Source organism: Sardina pilchardus, chromosome 9, assembly GCF_963854185.1.
Source record: "Sardina pilchardus chromosome 9, fSarPil1.1, whole genome shotgun sequence".
NCBI lineage: Eukaryota > Metazoa > Chordata > Actinopteri > Clupeiformes > Clupeidae > Sardina > Sardina pilchardus.
In genome coordinates, this window is record NC_085002.1 from 3,647,672 (window position 1) to 3,667,362 (window position 19,691).

General features: G+C 42.8%; 3 protein-coding genes across 3 annotated transcripts in view; 2 read left to right on the forward strand and 1 right to left on the reverse strand.

The window, feature by feature from the left end:
- Nucleotides 1-985: 985 nt before the first annotated feature.
- Nucleotides 986-5,931, forward strand: LOC134092442 (N6-adenosine-methyltransferase TMT1A-like). Its single transcript, XM_062545308.1, has 3 exons — nucleotides 986-1,534; nucleotides 3,731-3,816; nucleotides 4,724-5,931. The coding sequence occupies exons 1-3, from the start codon at nucleotides 1,043-1,045 to the stop codon at nucleotides 4,869-4,871; spliced, it is 726 nt and encodes a 241-aa protein (XP_062401292.1). The 5' UTR covers nucleotides 986-1,042; the 3' UTR covers nucleotides 4,872-5,931.
- A 2,671-nt stretch (nucleotides 5,932-8,602) lies between these two features.
- LOC134092443 (N6-adenosine-methyltransferase TMT1A-like) lies at nucleotides 8,603-15,080 on the forward strand. Its single transcript, XM_062545309.1, has 3 exons — nucleotides 8,603-9,145; nucleotides 12,728-12,813; nucleotides 14,296-15,080. Exons 1-3 carry the CDS (start codon nucleotides 8,654-8,656, stop codon nucleotides 14,441-14,443), a joined length of 726 nt encoding a protein of 241 aa, XP_062401293.1. The 5' UTR covers nucleotides 8,603-8,653; the 3' UTR covers nucleotides 14,444-15,080.
- A 2,880-nt stretch (nucleotides 15,081-17,960) lies between these two features.
- dip2bb (disco-interacting protein 2 homolog Bb) overlaps nucleotides 17,961-19,691 on the reverse strand; it is a 40,537-nt gene continuing 38,806 nt past the window's right edge. The window contains exons 37-38 of the mRNA XM_062544904.1: nucleotides 19,593-19,691; nucleotides 17,961-19,175 (exon numbers count right to left, since the gene is read on the reverse strand). The exon at nucleotides 19,593-19,691 is cut by the window's right edge and continues 25 nt beyond it. Of these exons, the coding sequence (XP_062400888.1) occupies nucleotides 18,923-19,175; nucleotides 19,593-19,691 (352 nt within the window). The 3' untranslated portion in view covers nucleotides 17,961-18,922. The remainder of the gene's footprint in view (nucleotides 19,176-19,592) is intronic.

A 19,691-nucleotide genomic window follows, 5' to 3' on the forward strand; every position in this document is an offset into this window, starting at 1 on the left:
TGCATGCCTTTTGCCTTCATACATGACTGGCAACACGGGGGACAAATAAATAAAAAAACATCCTGTAAGGTGTCTCAATATACAGAATTAATTAACTGGGAGGTGAAAACTCGAGACTGTTTCACATTGGGGAGGTTTTTGCCTCAGTCTCCTCCATTATTTCTGCAGATCAGGACACCTTGGTTGATACCTTACATAAATCCTCATGTCATGGGGTTCATGTCCTAAAGATTCTGACCTTTGGCTCCCAGACTATGATAAGCATAGCATATTGTCATGGTTATACTAGGTAAGAGGCTATATTTAACTGTGTGATGAATTTTTGGCTAATTTGAGGGGGGAAATTATGAGATTTTTTTAATAAGTATTTTAAATACTCTAAATACAACCCCAGTATTTTGTTACAAAGTACATTTGATTTTTTCCAATCCTGCAAAATACAAATTACAAAATACACTAAAGTAGGCATAATTAAATACGTATTTAAAATACATATAGTTGAAATACTGCCCATGTCTGTGTAAGGCCTAGGCCTACTGTATCTCCACGCCAACAGCGTCGTCCAATTATGCCAATGCAATGCATATCACCCACTGCGCCCACATTTAGCTATTGATTGAATTAACATTGTTTTTTTAATTATTGCTATTTTCCTTAATGTAAAATCAACCACTTTTTAATTGTTTACTGTTCATTTTAACTATTGTTTTATTGTTAGTTGTATGTGTCGCTTTGGACAAAAACGTCTGCTAAATACCATAACCATCTCCAATCAGGAGAGGCATTCATCAGGGTTGTATCAACCGTTGTACAGCAGCCAGAGGCCTATAACAGACGATGACTAGGACTTTTTCCAAGTTACATAACAGATATTCATGCGCCATCTAGTGGATAATATCACTAACGCAATAAGATAGTATCAACTGACAGGATTGGTTGCAGTTCACGACACGCCCTCCTGCTGAAGAAATAAAGTCTTTCTCGCAAGGTGCCAGTTTCAGCCGATTTATTCTGTAGGCAAGAGATCAATCAGGTAGCCAAGATGTTGCTCATGCACCTGTGCACGCTTGTGTTTCAGATCTTAACTCTGCCGCTGCAGATCGCGGAGCTGGTGGGTCTCTATTCATTGTACAAGCGCGTATTTCCGTTTTTAGTTTACAAAATCACTTTCAATTACAACAGGATAATGAATGAACACAAACGGGAACTCTTTCGGGCTTTGGACAAATTTCGACCATCGAATGGCACTCTGAGGATTCTGGAGATTGGCTGTGGCACTGGAGCCAACTTTGAGCATTATCCAACTGGCTGCAAGGTGATATGCACAGACCCGAACCCTCATTTTGAGAATTACCTACAGAAGAACATGGTGAAAAACGACCACCTAGTGTACGACAAGTTTGTAGTCGCGACCGGGGAGGACTTGCACGCAGTACCTGACGATTCTGTTGATGTGGCGGTGGTCACTCTCGTGCTCTGCTCTGTCCGCGACACTGGGCGCGTGCTTAAAGAGGCCAAGCGTGTACTTCGACCTGTAAGTATTATTGTGCGAGTCTCTCAGACCTACATACATGCGCTGCACTAATGCGTAAATACACACATTAAATAGCTGTAGGGTGTCTCCAGGTAGATTGTTTTAAAAAATAGGCTACTACAGGCCTGTCTGCCGCACACATGGTAGTTCAACAGACGGCACTGAATCCATGAACGCTTAATCCGACTAAATTAGTTTATCCATACGGTCAAGAAAGATCACGCCCTCTGGTGGCGAACAACTACTGTTTTAACAACAACAACTTATGGGTTTCATCAGGTCCCTTTCCACAGGTGTAGAAAATCAAGCACCTTGATTATCAATACAGACTGCATGTTGCTTGATTACTACACCTGTGGAAAGGGACCTGATGAAAGCCATGAATACTGTCAGGTAGTTACAAAAACATCTCCCTTTAATTGCGTCTATTATGAACTGTGATAAGCCACTATTACTTCTCCCTCATTGACTCCAGTGTAGATACATACAGTGGGGAATGCAACACTGTTGTACCAAGCTGTTCTGACTCTGTCCAGACTGCGAGAGGGGAGTAGGTTAGCCCTTAAGAGTGTACCGTCACACCGGTGTGTTTGGAGTGTTGGAAAATTAACATTCTAAAGAATGTCTGGGTTCATTGAATTCTACATAGAATTTTAGAATGTTGAATTGTTGCGGAATGGAATCTTGTGTTAGAATGTTCAAAACCCACCCTTTTAAAGGTTAGTCCTTACAAGAAGAGTCTTTGCATTGATCATTGGGCTTACCAAACCAATGAGGCTAAAAGGTAATGGGCCATAGGAAGTGTCCATTCTCTCTCTATTTCATCAAATGTATCACAAGGGTTAATTTGTGTACAGTATGTGCCACTTCAGAAAGTACTTTCAAAAGTTCCCTCCTAAGCTCTTTGTCTAGGCTGAACGTAGTTATTTGTTCTTTGACAGTTGGCGAAGCTATTAGTCAAAGAACCAGTTTGTCAGAAAGCCAAATGCCATAGTTTTGTATTCGAGTATATGATTATGAATACAAACAGGCGGATGTCACAGGTTCAGAAAGAAAAAGTCCTGCAAAATATTTGATCCAACCATTTGGTAAACCAGCTCAACCTAATCAGCAGCCAGGTAGACCAGATAATTAGTGATATCATCTGTGTTACGTGCACACATAGAAAGAATATATGGCAGGACTTTTCATTTCTGGACCCAGGATGTCTCTGAATACAAATTAATGTCACCTAAATCAGGAATTAATTTATAAATGTATGTGTATGAATGACATCTAGAGTGTTGGTTATCTACCATTTGGCATTAAAACTGTGGCAGTATTAATACTAGAACACGTCAGATCATTACAATTCATGAGTTTCATCAGGTCCCTTTCCACGTGTGTACAAAATCAAGCTACTGTAGATTCTAAAAGCAGACTGCACGGTGCTTGATTAATACACCTGTGGAAAGGAACCTGATGAAACCAATGAATTGCTGATGTGTAGACCTACAAAAAGGAAAGCTGCCATCTTTGTCCATATAAGGAGATCTGGGTGTTGATTGAAGCTACTGTAATTACTTATGGCAAGCTGCATTGTAAGTAAGCTCTGGGGTAAGATCAGTGTGCCGTCTTCACCCACTGAAGATCACAATATCCACTCGAACAAAACTGTAGTGCAAAACGTCTGCATCTCCAATTTCTTTGTCCCCGTGAGCGTTTAACAGGTGCGATAATTTAAAATCCCCATGTTATTTTCACATAGAAAAACTGTCAAGATACCGGATCTCCTTATTTGGGCAAAGATGGTAGCTTTTTGTAGGTGGCCTTCAGAGGTCTCTTGAGGGAAGTTGCATTGTCATATCAATCAAATAATGTGAACTTTGACCTTTTGATAAGCGTGTGTCAGACCTTATATTATAATAAAGCCACTGCTTTGACCAGACAAACATCATTTGTTGAGCGAGACACCAATAGGCTGGTTTTCCCTGATTTTATGGTCCTTATCTTTAGCAGTAGGCGAAGCCAGAATAAACAAAGATTACTCACATACTGTATGTCACATTACCTCAGGACGGGTGGCATGGCAAAAGGTGTTTGTAGATATGGTTTCGTGCTTAAGTACACATTGCAAAGACTACAAGTAATATCAGAAGCACATCATGCACAAAATTTACAATCTGTGTGTTTGCGTGTGTGTGTGTGTGTTTTAAGGGTGGTGCCTTTTTCTTCATGGAGCATGTGGCCGCCGACCGCTCCAGCTGGACCTACTTCGGCCAGCACGTTCTGCAGCCTCTGTGGTACGTATGTCACTAGACTGGGTGAACTCAGCCTGATCTGCCCGCCATTTGGATTTCGCCCTGCAGCTCAGTCTGGAAACCTGCACGTCTGTCTCTCTTGCTTCCTGTCTGTGTTTGTCGGGTCTAATCACAAACTAGCTTATCCAAAAGGCGCACCCGGATCGCTGGCCTGATTGGTTGAGGGACTATCCAAGAGTACGGCGTACTGATCACGCCCTCTTGTGCAGTAGAAATAGGAGCACAGACTCCCCAGACTAATGTTCAATCTTGAAAGATTGAGCTTAGTACGGTGATGGCCAGACTAGTACGTCATCACACACTGAACATGACTTCGATATTGGATACATCTTGGGATTTTTTATTCTATTTATTTGTCATGAAGTCTCCTAGAGGTAGAAATCCCTTTTTTTAAAGCGAGTCTGGAACAACAGAGAAGAAATAGACATACAGTAATGACCTGGGCCGGATTTCCCAGATGCGTGGCCAAAAGACAAAAGGCTGTGAAAAAGCTACAGTAAATGAACGACCCATGTAAAATGGGAAAGATATCGGAAATATGCAGTCATTTTTTTTTTTTGGTGTTCTACTGGTGTGCTTGTTTTGACCCTCTGGGCCTGTATCAGGCATCTGGAAAAGAACAGCTTCAAAATGGTTGCAATGGCACACAGACCTCTAATAGGGAGATGGACACTAAAGGGCTGTGTGTGTATCAATTCTTACGTTGTGTTGCTTTAATGTCTCAGATTCTACTTTGGTACCGGTATACCAATTCTTACGTTGTGTTGCTTTAATGTGTCAGGTACTACTTGCCTACGGGTACCAATTCTTACGTTGCTTTGCTTTAATGTCTCGGGTTCTACTTTGGTACCGGTACCAATTCTTACGTTGCTTTGCTTTAATGTCTCAGGTACTACTTTGGTGATGGCTGTGAAACGACTCGTCCAACATGGGAGCACATCGAAAATGCGGGATTCAGCCAGGTGAACCTGCGGCACATCCAAGCACCGATCACCTTCGTCATCAAGCCACACATTGTGGGCTATGCTGTTAAATAAAATCACACACACACACACACACACACACCTGCACAATCACAGTGTTTGTAACTCAACTTGACTACAGGTGTATTTAGCTTAGTCGTACCTGCTAGCAAATCTCATCAGAAAGCTTGTTCAGTTGTATTACGCTCCTGTACTGCAACATCTCTCTGTCACTTTTTTATAACCACATTTGAAAGGGTAGTCCTTGATAATGATACAGTTAACATTTTTGTAAACTTCAACTAACATGTCCGTCCAGTCAGTGTGTGCACTAAATAGATCCAGTATTTGTGCAGAAGAGGCAAACAGTGCAATATGGCAGCCAATCAACAATGAGGGGTCCATTATAGACCTCTGAAGTTCGCCTACAAAAATGCCACCATCTTTGCCCAAATAAGGAGATCCGGTATCTTGAGATTTTTTTTTTTTTATGGGAAAATAACGCACCTGTTAAACTCTCACGGGGAGGAAGACATTGGAAATGCAGACGTTTCGCACTACAAAGTTTTGTCCTCTGCCTTCAAGTGCATACTGTGATCTTTGGTAGGTGAAAATGGCAGCTTTGTATCCTAGTTGTAGGCGAACTTCAGAGGTCTATACACGACAACTAGCACCATCTACTGACAGACTTTTAATTCCATACAAACGGTGTTTTTTAAACAAGTTGGTCAAGTTCAAACTCATTCAAAAGACTGATGGGAAAGGAAGACTTTTCACACTTTAAGCCGAAGATATTGTGATATTTTTTATGGGCAAAGATGGCCGCTTTGGATCCTATTTGTAGGCGAACTTCAGAGGTCTGGTCATGGTCCAACATGGCAGCCAGTCAGCAATGAGGGGTCCATTATTAAGGTTATGGTCCAACACTGGAGTTGAGTTGAGTTCAAGTACTAACAATGTTTTGCCAGCATCAAGTACTAAATCAGATAAGATAATCTTTGTAATCTTGTGTAAACATCATCTTTGTACAGTAGAGCAATGTGTGGATTGGATTTTTTTTAAATGAGATTTTGTTTGCTGCCTAGTTTTAGTGTTTGTTTGACGTGTTGAGCAATAAAGTGTATTTTTGAGAGTGTATTTGGTTTTGTCATTCATATGGTGGTTATGTCATACCATGTCTTTCTTATCATGACCTAACACACCTCACTTCTAGTAACATCATTTGTTTTCATCTACAAATTGTTACAGACAGCAATATGCTGAGTATGCATCTTTAGTGGTTTAAGATAAGCAAAATGTAAGCAAATAAAGTAGACCTTTAGTAGAGAAAGAAAACATTCAATGCACAGGAATACAGCATTTTCATATTGAGGCTTTCTGGATAACAAGGTATAGCATATCCTTTCTATACGCGCAATACTTATAACTAGAGTGATGTTTCTATAGGCTACAATGACTGACAACTCCAGCTGCATGTCCTCTCTTGTTGGATGGTGAACTGCCACCTAGTGACCAAATGTTGTAATGAGAATATTTAGATGCAAGTGTTGATGTTGTTCCTCCAACTCCATGACTCAAGTTGGTCCAGGACCATCTTTACAGCGTGACCGATCATGTCATACTGTAGCTTTGCGACTTAGAAGTAGAAGAATTTGCCCGGCATTACCAAATACTGTAGGCTATGTTACTGGTTCATCAGATGAGAGTTCATCATGGGTTATATTAGTGTTTGACCCAGCATTAGCAATATGTTCATCAGATGGGAGTTAACCCATCCTGGGTTGTATTATGGTTTGACCCAGGCAATTGTGTTGGCATGAGCTGTTAAGCTTAATCATTACTTGATATAACTACGTAGGTAGATAGCTGAATTCAACCTACTGGGCCTGCATGGTGTACAGTTATTTTATTGTCCATTGTAGGCAACCACTGTGACCTTCATGGTCAAACCATTGTTTATCTAAAACCTGTTAAATCAACCTACCACACACACACACACACACACACACACACACACACACACACACCACCACCACCACCACCACCTCAACATCATGAACTGCATGATCACAGTGTGTGTCCCAAGTGTATGTCAGTTAGTTCACATTTGGGTTTACAAATGCACGAATGTTGTGTATGTTCTCAGAATATGAAACACGGATGTGCGAACAAAGATCCTTAGCAAGATACTTCGTCGTACTTCATGTCTATGGGCGCAAAATGGGGATCACTTCCTCTGCATGCCCATAGACTTTTGCAAAATAATTCTTGGTGCGAATGTGTTTTGACCCCAAAAGTTGCAGTGTATTCGGGGCAAAAGTCTTGAGGGCATGAGGCCAGGAATTTGTGATGCACAGGATAGGATTCGTGTAGCCTACGTGTAATAAGGACGTGTGAACCCGTAGCCCCTAATTTGTGTTAACAAGGTATATAAAAAAATATGTACAACTTCAAATGTACGGTTGGTTACACATTTGTGACTTTAGTGTGCGCATGCGTAATCTACAGTTAAATGTGCTCGTGACTTTTGCACCAAATACTTTCGATATAAGATAGTATCAACCAGTGGCGTCATGCCCATTGAAGTGAAGGGGGCACGTGCCCCCTCTGATTTTTCGTCCCTTATATTTGTTTTAATCATAACTTTCCGATTATGCTCCATAGTCCATTCCAGAATCAACAACGACTCAAATGTATTCTTCTGGATGTATAATAAATTTGGTGTTCTGTAGCAGATACTGTTCCCGTAGGCTATACTGTAACTCACACGCACGTTGAGCGCGCATTGTTGCGCTTGTGTTGAACTGTTACAGTTAACGTTACGTTAGGCTACAGTTTCAGCAGTCGAACTGCACAGTAAGCCTACAGTTTGGACAGCTAGGCCTACAGTCAATGGTGGTCAAGTGCAATAAATCAACATACATTCGGATGATATTAAAAAGTAGCGGAATTATTTGTGGACCTATCTTGGTGTCGGTGATGATCACAAAGTTCACCAAACGCTCCAAAATCGCATTTCCAGGGAAGACGGGCTTCTCAGGGAGTGAATGGACAGTGGGATGTTGCCGAACTCTTTTATCTACCACTCTGAACGTGGCTAGAACTCGTTGTGATATGTCGCGATTGGAGAGGAAGAGTTTCAAGTTCAGGGATGCGTTGACGTAGTGTTGGCAGGTGAAGTCAAAGCCAAAGGCAAGTCGATCGCAGCTCAAATTCTCGTACAGTAGGCTATATTTGTGAGCATTCTGAGCAATAGGCTACAGTCAGTTTCTATTTATCCTACTGTAAATAAAACCGTAATGTGGATTTAGGTTCTACAGAGTTTGTGACTCGCTTTTGTTTCAGTTGTGTATAGGCTTTGTAGCCAGATAGCTCTATAAAACGCCTGGCAAGGCTAATATTCTTGAATTTTAAAAGCAATTTGATAGTCTTTCCCACCGGGGGAGATTCAAAATAGAACAGCAAGGCAGATAAACGTACGGAATAGCCACAGAGAAATGACTAGTACCAAATAGCCTATTTAAACTTCCTTCAAAGTGAACTGGTATAGGCTAATGTAGACAAGCCAGGTGACATGTCTCATTCTAAGGTAGCTGTTTGGACTATTCAGGGATTTTGGGATCTTTATAGCAATATAGCACCCTAATAATATTTATCTAATAATTGATCTAATAATTATGCAATAAATTATTGCAACGTCCCTAAGAATTTTGGCTTGCATGACGCCCCTGGTATAAACTGACAGGATTGGTTGCAGTTCACGACACACCCTCCTGCTGAAGAAATAAAGTCTTTCTCGCAAAGTGTCGGTTTTAGCCGATTTATTCTGTAGGCAAGAGATCAATCAGGTAGCCAAGATGTTGCTCATGCACCTGTGCACGCTTGTGTTTCAGATCTTAACTCTGCCGCTGCAGCTCGCGGAGCTGGTGGGTCTGTATTCATTGTACAAGCGCGTATTTCCGTTTTTATTTTACAGTTTCACTGTCAATTACAACAGTAAAATGAATGAACACAAACGGGAACTCTTTCGGGCTTTGGACAAATTTCGACCATCGAATGGCACTCTGAGGATTCTGGAGATTGGCTGTGGCAGTGGGGCCAACTTTGAGCATTATCCAACGGGCTGCAAGGTGATCTGCACAGACCCGAACCCTCATTTTGAGAATTATCTACAGAAGAGCATGGAGAAAAACGACCACCTAGTGTACGACAAGTTTGTAGTCGCGACCGGGGAGGACTTGCACGCAGTACCTGACGATTCTGTTGATGTGGCGGTGGTCACTCTCGTGCTCTGCTCTGTCCGCGACACTGGGCGCGTGCTTAAAGAGGCCAAGCGTGTACTTCGACCTGTAAGTATGATTGTGAGGGTCTCTCAGACCTACATACATGCGCTGCACTAATGCGTAAATACACACATTAAATAACTATAGGGTGTCTCCAGGTAGATTTTTTTTTAGAAAAGTAGGGTGCTAGGCCTGCCTGCCGCACATAGTTCAAAAGACGACACTGAATCCATGAACGCTTAATCCGACTAAATTAGTTTATCCATATGGTCAAGAAAGATCACGCCCTCTGGTGGCGAACAACTACTGTATTAACAACAACTTATGAGTTTCATCAGGTCCCTTTCCACAGGTGTGGAAAATCAAGCACCTTGATTATCAATGCAGGCTGCATGTTGCTTGATTACTACACCTGTGGGAAGGGACCTGATGAAAGCCATGAATACTGTCAGGTAGTTACAAAAACTTCTCCCTTTAATTGTGTCTACTAAGAACCGTCATAAGCCACTATTACTTCTCCTAGACCTACACAAACGCCTTATACGTACAATTGGGAGTGCAACACTGTTGTACCAAGCTGTTCTGACTCTTTCCAGACTGTGAGAGGGGAGTAGGTTAGTCCTTACTAGAAGAGTCTTTGCATTCATCATTGGACTTACCAAACCAATGAGGCTAAAAGGCCATGGGCCATAGGAAGTGTCCATTCTCTCTCTATTTCATCAAATGTATCACAAGGGTTAATTTGTGTACATTTTGTTAAGTTTTGTATATGTGCCATTTCAGAAAGTACTTTCAACATTCCCTCCTATGCTCTTGGTCTAGGCTGAAAGTACACTGCTCAAAAAAATAAAGGTAACACTGGTTCATAGGAGTATAGCATCAAGTCAGGCACACTGGTGGGATATTGATCTGGCCAGTTACAGTATGTAACAGAGGTGGTTGTGAATCAGGTTGACCTGCTTTGATGTCAACGAAATTTACTACAGGTGTACTAGAGGGCCAACTGTGAGACGACTCTCAAAACAGGAATGGTTTTACAGGTGGTGGCAACTGGTAATTTTTCCATCTTCATCCTTCTTGACTGATTTTTCACTAGTTTTGCATTTGGATAGGGCTGGATGGTAGCATAAGCCAGTATCTGGAGCCTACAGAGGTTGCGCAGGGTAGTCCAACTCCTCCAGAATGGCACACCAATACCTTCCATTGACAAAATGATTGCTGTGTCTCCCACTGCAGTCTCAAGAGCATGGAAGGGATTCCAGGAGACAGGCAGTTGCTCTAGGAGAGCAGGGCAGAGTGGTAGAAGATCCTTAACCCAGTAGCAGGACCAGTATCTGCTCCTTTGTGCAAGGAGGCACAGTAGGAGCTTTGCTAGAGCCTTACAGAATGACCTCCAGCAGGCCGCTGTGAGACGACCCCTAAAACAGGAATGATTTTACAGGTGGTGGCAACTGGTAATTTTTTCATCTTCATCCTTCTTGACTGATGTTTCACTAGTTTTGCATTTGGATAGGGTCAGTGTTACTACTGGTAGCATAAGCCAGTATCTGGAGCCTACAGAGGTTGCACAGGTAGTCCAACTCCTCCAGAATGGCACACCAATGTGTTCCATGGCCAGAAAGATTGCTGTGTCTCCCAGCATAGTCTCAAGAGCATGGAAGAGATTCCAGGAGACAGGCAGTTGCTCTAGGAAAGCAGGGTAGGGTGGCAGAAGGTCCTTAACCCAGTAGGAGGACCAGTATCTGCTCCTTTGTGCAAGGAGGGACAGTAGGAGCCCTACTATAGCCCTACAGAATGACTTCCAGCAGGTCACTGATGTGAATGCCTCTGGCCACACTGTCAGCAACAGACTTCATGAAGGTGGCCTGAGAGCCCGATGGCCTCTAGAGGGACCTGTGCTCACTGCCCAGCACCGTGGAGCTCAATTGACATTTGCCATAGAATGCAAAATTGGCAGGTCTTCCTGGCCCTGTGCTTTTCACAGATGAGAGCAGGATCACCCTGAGCACATGTGCCAGACATGAAAGGGTCTGGAGATGTCGTGGAGAACATGATGCTGCCTGCAACGTCATTCAGCATGACCGGTTTGGTGGTGGCTTAGTGATGGTCTGGGGAGGTATACCCTGGAGGGATGCACAGACCTCTGTGGGCAAGACAACGGCACCCTCACTGCTCTTAGGTGTCGGGATGAAACGTTCTGACCCTGTACTGGTGCAGTGTGCCTTGCGTTTCTCCTGGTGCACAACGATGGCCACATGTGGCGAGATTGTACAGGCTGTTCCTGGAGGATAAAGGAATTGATACCAATGACTGTCCCCCACACTTCCCTGACTTGAATGCAATAGAGCATCTCTCAGACATGTTTTGGTCCATCCAACACCCTTCTTTCATTTCGCAACACATTTACCAGTCCATATCAGCATAGATATCCAGCATGATGTATCTGATGTGTTTTCAAAGCGTTCCTTTAATTTTTTTTGAGCAGTGTATATAGGCTATATATAAATATATGAATTGCAAGTGTGGTTCTTCTTGTTCCTTACGTGTCTCAGACTTCAGATGTAAACAAGGAGCGATCGTCTCCTGCAGAAACTGCAAGGTTGCAATAGCGGATAGGGACACTGGGTGCGGGAGGAAGTATTACTGTTTTCGATGACACTGGTCAGTCAAGCAAAACAAAGATTTTTGAGCGATTTTATGACTATGGAAAAGTTGCATAGGGTCTCTTTAAAGTTTTTCTTTTTTTGCAGAATCTTGTAGACTAGGGGTACCTCTTTAAGATTTAAGAGGGTTCCCGGTGATATCCCTTGGGCAATTTCGTATATTAAGCCTTTCTTGTCCAATGTGTTGAATATAAGGCGCATATACTACTGAAATTTAATGTTTGAATATGCAAATTGGGTATGACGTAATTAAATATGCACTGATTTGCATAAACTTAAGATAAAATCTGAACATTGGATAAAGCCAGTTTAATTTTTTTTCTTTTCATTTTGTTGACATAAGAGATGAAAAGTTTTAGAGAGCTAATTATGGATATCTTGTTTACTTATTCAATAAATCAGAAAATACTATACCAGCCTTCAATCTATTTTCGCCATGTTTTTTGGAATAGAATGTCATGTTAATCAGGCTAAGAATAATATAAATTATTAACAAACAACCCCCTCTATAAAAACCTTCTAAACATGGTTAGGTATAAGACTGAAAAGTTTGGTGTATGTAGATGCTTGTGAAGTGGAGATTTTGTTCTCAGAGTGAGAGAGGATTTCTAACTGACAAAACCAGGCCTGACCCGATGGCTGCCTGACTATTATATGCTGTAATTAAATAATAAAGCCATTGCCTTGACCTGACCTACACAAAACATCATTTGTTGAGCGAGACACCAATAGGCCGGTTTTCTGTGATTTTATGGTCCTTATCTTTAGCAGTACGCAAAGCCAGAATAAGCAAAGATTACTCACATACTGTATGTCACATTAGCTCAGGACAGGCGGCATGGCAAAAGGTGTGTGTGGATAATATGGTCTCGCGCTTAAGTACACATTGCAAAGACTACAAGTAATATCAGAAGCACATCATGCACAAAATTGACACTCTCTCTCTCTGTGTGTGTGTGTGTGTGTGTGTGTGTGTGTGTTTAAGGGTGGTGCCTTTTTCTTCATGGAGCATGTGACTGCTGACCCCTCCAGCTGGATCTTCTTCGGCCAGCACGTTCTGCAGCCTCTGTGGTATATCACTAGACTCTGGCTGGACACATGCATATCGGAAATATGCAGTCATTTTTGGTGTTTTTCTGGTGTGCTTGTTTTGACCCTCTGGGCCTGTATCAGGCATCTTGAAAAGAACAGCTTCAAATTGTTTTAACACTTGGAGGGGCCTTTTCCGGGGCCTTTTCAGGCACTTTGAGGCAGTCAGCTATACCTTGAGATTTTTTTCATCTAGCTAAAAACATCTATGCAAAAGTGGCACATATGGTTATATTCTAGAGGTCCTCCACAATAATTATGTGAGACTAAAGTGGATGTAATGAAATTGATTTTATTATAATTCTGTATAAACACAACTATTTAAAAAAATATTTTCAAAGGTCAGAGGTCAAAGGTAAAAAAACACTATAAATATATCGAGCTGAAACTTTTGAAGTTTGAACCTGGAAAACAACATAGTTGGCTCCATAAAGAACATTCAAAAGTGTTAAGTAGTTTTACTACAAATTGGAAAAAAGTCAGACTAAATGGGTCATTTAGTGAGTGGCTCTTTCAAATGCAAATTAAGTTGAATGGGCCTTTTGAATGGGCCAGATGCAGGTGAGAGGACTGAAATCCTAGGATGTATTTGGAAACTAGTTGATTAAAGGTTTCTAATGGTGTCACTTATATGTTTCTAAGACAAAAATTGGCAGAGATTGAGATGTGTGTTTGGAACAGTTTTTCAAATCCCCAGGGGGGGGATTTAGACTCCAGAGGGCCACAGTACTGCCGTTTCTCTGGACACTGTAGATGGTCCACTATACTGTAGTTTCTCTGGACACTGTAGATGGTCCACAGTACTGCTGTTTCACTGGACACTGTACTGTAGATGGTCCACTATATTGCTGTTTCACTGGACACTGTACTGTAGATGGTCCACTATATTGCTGTTTCACTGGACACCGTAGATGGTCCACTGTACTGCTGTTTCACTGGACACTGTAGATGGTCCACAGTACTGCTGTTCCTCTGGACACTGTAGATGGTCCACAGTACTGCTGTTGCTCTGGACACTGTAGATGGTCCACTGTACTGCTGTTGTGTATGTACAGCAGTGCCTCTTATGGTCTACAGCAGCCACCATGTACTAAAAAAACAAATGATATGTTTTGACCTTAAAAATACGACTTCAACCTCAATTTGAAGGCACCATTACTTTACAATAGGGAGAATGGTGCCTCTGCCATGCCATTGTGTGTCTGGAGCACTTAGTAATGTGTTATGCAACTTCAGTAACTGTGCAGGAATAACGCCCTTTGATATACTGGGTACCCCTGTAGTGTAATTTTCCAACTTGCAATGCAATCTGATATACTGCCATGGAACCCTGTATGTTGAAAAAGAATGCAGGGGTTGAATAATGTCTGCCGGTATCAATTCTTACGTTGTGTTGCTTTAATGTCTCAGGTTCTACTTTGGTACCGGTACCAATTCTTACGTTGTGTTGCTTTAATGTCTCAGGTACTACTTTGGTGATGGCTGTGAAGTGACTCGTCCAACATGGGAGCACATCGAAAATGCGGGATTCAGCCAGGTGAACCTGCGGCATATCCAAGCACCGATCACCTTCATCATCAAGCCACACATTGTGGGCTATGCTGTTAAATAAACACACACACACCCCTGCACAATCACAGTGTTTGTAACTCAACTGACTACAGGTGTATTTAGCCTAGTCGTACCAGCTAACAAATCTCATCAGAAAGCTTGTTCAGTTGTATTACGCTCCTGTACTGCAACATCTCTCCTTGTTCCTTTCATTCCGGTTGCTCTGTCACTTTTTGTAAGCACATTTGAAAGGGTAGTCCTTGAGTATTATACAGTAAACATTTTTGTAAACTTCAGCTAACATGTCTGTCCAGTCAGTGTGTGCACTAAATAGATCCAGTGTTTGTGAAGTGGCAAACAAAATGGCTTGGGCTGAGCAGTGCAGTATGGCAGCCAATCAAAAACGAGGGGTCCATTATTAGGTCATGGTCCATGGCAGCCAATCAACAATGAGGGGTCGATTATTAAGGTTATGGTGCAACATTGCCTCAGGAGTTGAGTTGAGTTCCAAGTACAGTATTAACAATGTTTTGCCAGCATCAAGTATTAAATCAGATAAGAGAATTTTTGTAATCTTGTGTAAACATCATCTTTGTACAGTAGAGCAATGTGTGGATTGGATTTTTTTGAGATTTTGTGTGCTGCCGAGTTTTAGTGTTTGTTTGACGTGTTGAGCAATAAAGTGTATTTTTGAGAGTGTATTTGGTTTTGTCATTCATACCATGTCTTTCATATCACATGACCTAACACATGATGTTACTAGAAGTGAGGTGTGTTTTCATCTACAAATTGTTACAGACGGCAATATGCTGAGTATGCATCTTTAGTGTAAGATAAGAAAAATGTACAGTAAGCAAATTAGGAGAGAAAGAAAACATTCAATGCACAGGAATACTGTGCAACACACCAGCAGCATTTGAGGCTTTCTGGATAACAAGAAATAGCATATCCTTTCTATATGCGCAATACTTATAACTACAGTGATGTTTCTATAGGCTACAATGACTGACAACTCCAGCTGCATGTCCTCTCTTGTTGGATGGTGAAGTAGGCTATTCTGTTAACATAATAACTTAGGGTAGTCTCAGCAGACTAACTAGTATAGAATATATACTTTTTTGATCCTGTGAGGGAAAAACGTTCTCTGCATTTAACCCAATTTAACCGAATTTGTGAACGCACATAGTGAACACACAGTGAGGTGAATCACACACTAACCCAGAGCAGTGAACTGCCTGCCCAACCAGCGGTGCTCGGGGAGCAGTGAGGTGTTAGGTGCCTTGCTCAAGGGCACTTCAGCCGTGGACTGGTCAGGGATCAAACTGGCAACCCTCCGTTTCTAGGTTCGAAGCCCTAACCAGGAAGCCACGGCTGCCCCCAACTGCCACCTAGTGACCAAATATCAGATCACAGTCAAAAACAATGGCACACAATTTCTAAAATATTGTAATGAGAATATTTAGATGTAAGTGTTGATGTTCCTCCAACTCCATGACTCAAGTTGGTCCAGGACCATCTTTACAGCTTGATCAATCACACTGTTGTGATGTCATAGCTTTGCGACTTAGAAGTAGAGGAATTTGCCCGGCATTACCAATATACTGTAGGCTATGTTAGCACTGTCTCATCAGATGAGAGTTCATCCTGGGTTATATTAGTGTTTGACCCAGCATTAGCAATATATGTTAGCACTGGTTCATCAAATGAGAGTTAACCCATCCTGGGTTATATTAGTGTTTGACCCAACATTAGCAATATATGTTAGCACTGGTTCATCAGATGGGAGTTAGTTAACCCATCCTGGGTTATATTAGTGTTTGACCCAGGCAATTCTGTTGGCATGAGCAGTTAAGCTTAATCATTACTTGATAACTAAGTAGATAGCTGAATTCAACCTAATGGGTCTGCATGGTGTAGGCTACTGTTATTTTCTTGTCCATTGTAGGCAACTACCACCATTGTTTATCCAAAACCTGTTAAATCATCCCATCAACCCTCCACACACACACACAGACACACACACACACACACACACCACCTCAACATCATGAACTGCATGATCCCAGTGTGTGCCCCAACTGTATGTCAGTTTGGTCTCTTTAACATGCTGACAGACGTCACCGTGAAGCCTCGCAGTTGTTCCCGATGAAGGAGAAGGAAGACTGCAGGACAGATGGAATACCCTGGACATTACTGTTTAATTCATGTCTTGTTCTCCGCTCTTCAATCAGTTCTTTCAATCACCTCATTACTCACACACGTCTGGTCCTAAACGACTATAAATATATTTCACAATGACCATGCACAAAGAAGTATTGCTTTAAACTAATATTTCAAACAATATTTTGTGCATAACAGTTCAAACAGGTATATGAGCTTGGGAGAAATATGACAAAATAAGTGATTAATATAAATGATGTTGGAGATGTTGTTTGCGTTGCGGTTGGTGTGTTTGAAAGTGAACTTTAAACGGCACATGACTGGTGGTATATGTTGGACACCAGAAATCTGTGATGTGGAGAAACTGTTTTTGATTATGATACTGCTATTGAGTGTCAGGGATGCACCGATGCTATTTTGCTCTCTTTGTGTGTGTGTGTGTGTGTGTGCCCACACGTGTGTGTGTGTGTGTGTGTGTGTGTGCATGAGGGGCCTTCCTATCTGTTATATATACAGATCAATTACATTCGTTACAACATATACATATAAATACAGTGCATCACTATTGAATATTTTAAACCTCACAGACAAAAGAAAAGTGCAGATAATATGGAGCTGGGATGCTAAATGTTACCATAGAAACAACATGGAGAAGGATTGTACAAGAGCACACCATATATGTGCCAAATCAAGACCGGACCGTCCAATGTCACCGGCTATTACGCCAGCTATTATGCTGTTAAATACTATAAAAAGTACAAATGTGGATGGATGGCTTTTGAACTGATCAAACCCCATAATCATTAGCGTTAGCGTTGATAGCATAGACGGCCCCAGAGTCTCAGGCTATTCCCTGCGGCCCGTATGGGAAGGTGTAGTCGGTGCATCCCTATGGATGGAGCTTGGGGCCTCCTTAAGGAAAGCCTCGACCGGCGCCACTAGTGAACTCTAACACCTGTAGCCTAGAAGTACCAGCAGGAGAGTGGACTGGGCCAGGTGTGGAGGAATGAGTACCTGAATTAACTTCAGTCAGACTGCTGCTGTGTCCACGCAGACTGAGACATTTGTAAACAGTGATTGCTGATGCTCAATCCCAAGAGAAACATCAGGACAGGGCCTTCACACTATCATGGTGTGGTCTACGAGGCTGTGTGAATGGGAAGGGGTAAAAACATCTGGACTCTTTTGGTTAATAAACTCCTAAATACTCCTCAAATACTACTAATCATAATCATATTTTCTTCCAACACTACATCGGTTATTCTTCAACGTTATTTGGAACAGCAGCCTCAGCAGAAAACACACAATAATGTACAGGTCCCCGACAAACCCACACAATAATGTACAGGTCCCCGACAAACCCACACAATAATGTACAGGTCCCCGACAAACCCACACAATAATGTACAGGTCCCCGACAAACCCACAGAAAAATGTCTATCTATACAGTAACTTGGACAACTCTGTATAGTTTACAAAACAAGAGAAAACCCATGACTGCAAACACACTTGTGATGAAAGCTAATTGGCATTGTGGTAATTTGGCAAATTCACCCCAGACCTGACGTAAGTCCCCAGAGTAACTGAGTGACTCTAAACCCCAGGTGTGTGTGTGTGTGTGTGTATTTCTCCTGTGCGGCTCAGCCCGTGTGTGTGTTTGGAGACCCGCTGGACTTGGAGAGATGCATAGTTGGACTAGAGGGCAAAAGCTGGAACGTGCCCCTGTACTGGAGCTGGAACGTGCCCCTGCACTGGTAACCTCCCATGATCTTTGAGCAAAAATGAGTATTAATACATATTCAACAGACACTTTCACTTGCACCCAATCGACTAGCTTTCTCATTCGTATTCAACACTTCCTCCTGTTCTGGAAAAATAAATGGCATTTGTCACAACCCCTCCTCCGAGGGTCACTGCGTTATATATAGCACTGGGACAGTCTGTAGAGTACGATCTGATGTTAGATCCAGAAACAGATGACTTACAGTAACAAACACACTCAGGATTTTTTTTGTTTTCTTCCCATTCCACACCGCTAAACAGACTTGGCTCACTCTTTCACTCTTAACCCATAAACCACCCGCCTTCCAGAACATTCCCTCTTCTCTCGCACTCTGTCTGGTATCCTTTCCGTCTTTTCTCCTCCAAGGAGAACGAGCGTTCGCTTTCCTCTGCTGGGGGCCATTTTTGTTGTCCTGCGTGCCGATCTCGAACCCTACCCCCCCCTCTCTCCTTCTCTCTGTTTGTGTGTGTGTGTCCAGCTGACAGTGCCCCCTGGTGTGTAGGTGGTGTATATGCGCGTGAGTGTTCGTCCTCTGTCCTCCGTCCTCCATCCCATCCGGCCGGTCGCCGGGTGGAGACCGCGGCGTTGCCGGGGGGCTCACATGTTGTAGGCCACGTAGATGGGGTCGAGCTGGTCGGCCAGGAAGGAGTCCCGCAGGTGCATGCGCTGCTTCTCGCCGCGCGAGTTGATGGGGATGACGCCGGGGTCCACCACCACCACCACGCCCACGATCAGGTGGTGCTCCTCCAGCACCACGCTCGTCACCACGGGAACCAGGTCCAGCGCGTCCTGCTCCGAGCCGCACAGCTCCGACACCACCACCAGCAGGTTGGTCCAGGTGAACACCGCGCTGCACGTGCAACACACACACACGCGCGCACACACACACACGAACGAGCACGCACGCACGCAAAGACGCACACACACACGAACGAGCACGCATGCACACACACACGCACGCACACACACACACACACACACGCAGGTTAGGACACAGTTCACATCAGAGCAATTCCGATAACCAATAAACACAATTAACATTTAGGTATATATAAATACAAACAACATATAGAAGATTATCTGTAAATAAGATGGCATCTATTCTCTTTATGGGTAAATATGTTGTGAACCAAACACACACACACACACACACACACACACACACACACACACAGAGACAGACACACACACACACACACACACACACACACACACACACACACACAGACACACACAAACACACACACACACACACGCACACACACACCTCTCTGCGATGCTGCGGTGCGCTCGTGACACGCTGGTCTCGATGTCGATGGGGTGATATCTCAGCCCCCGCAGCTCCAGCGTCTCGTCCAGAGAGCCC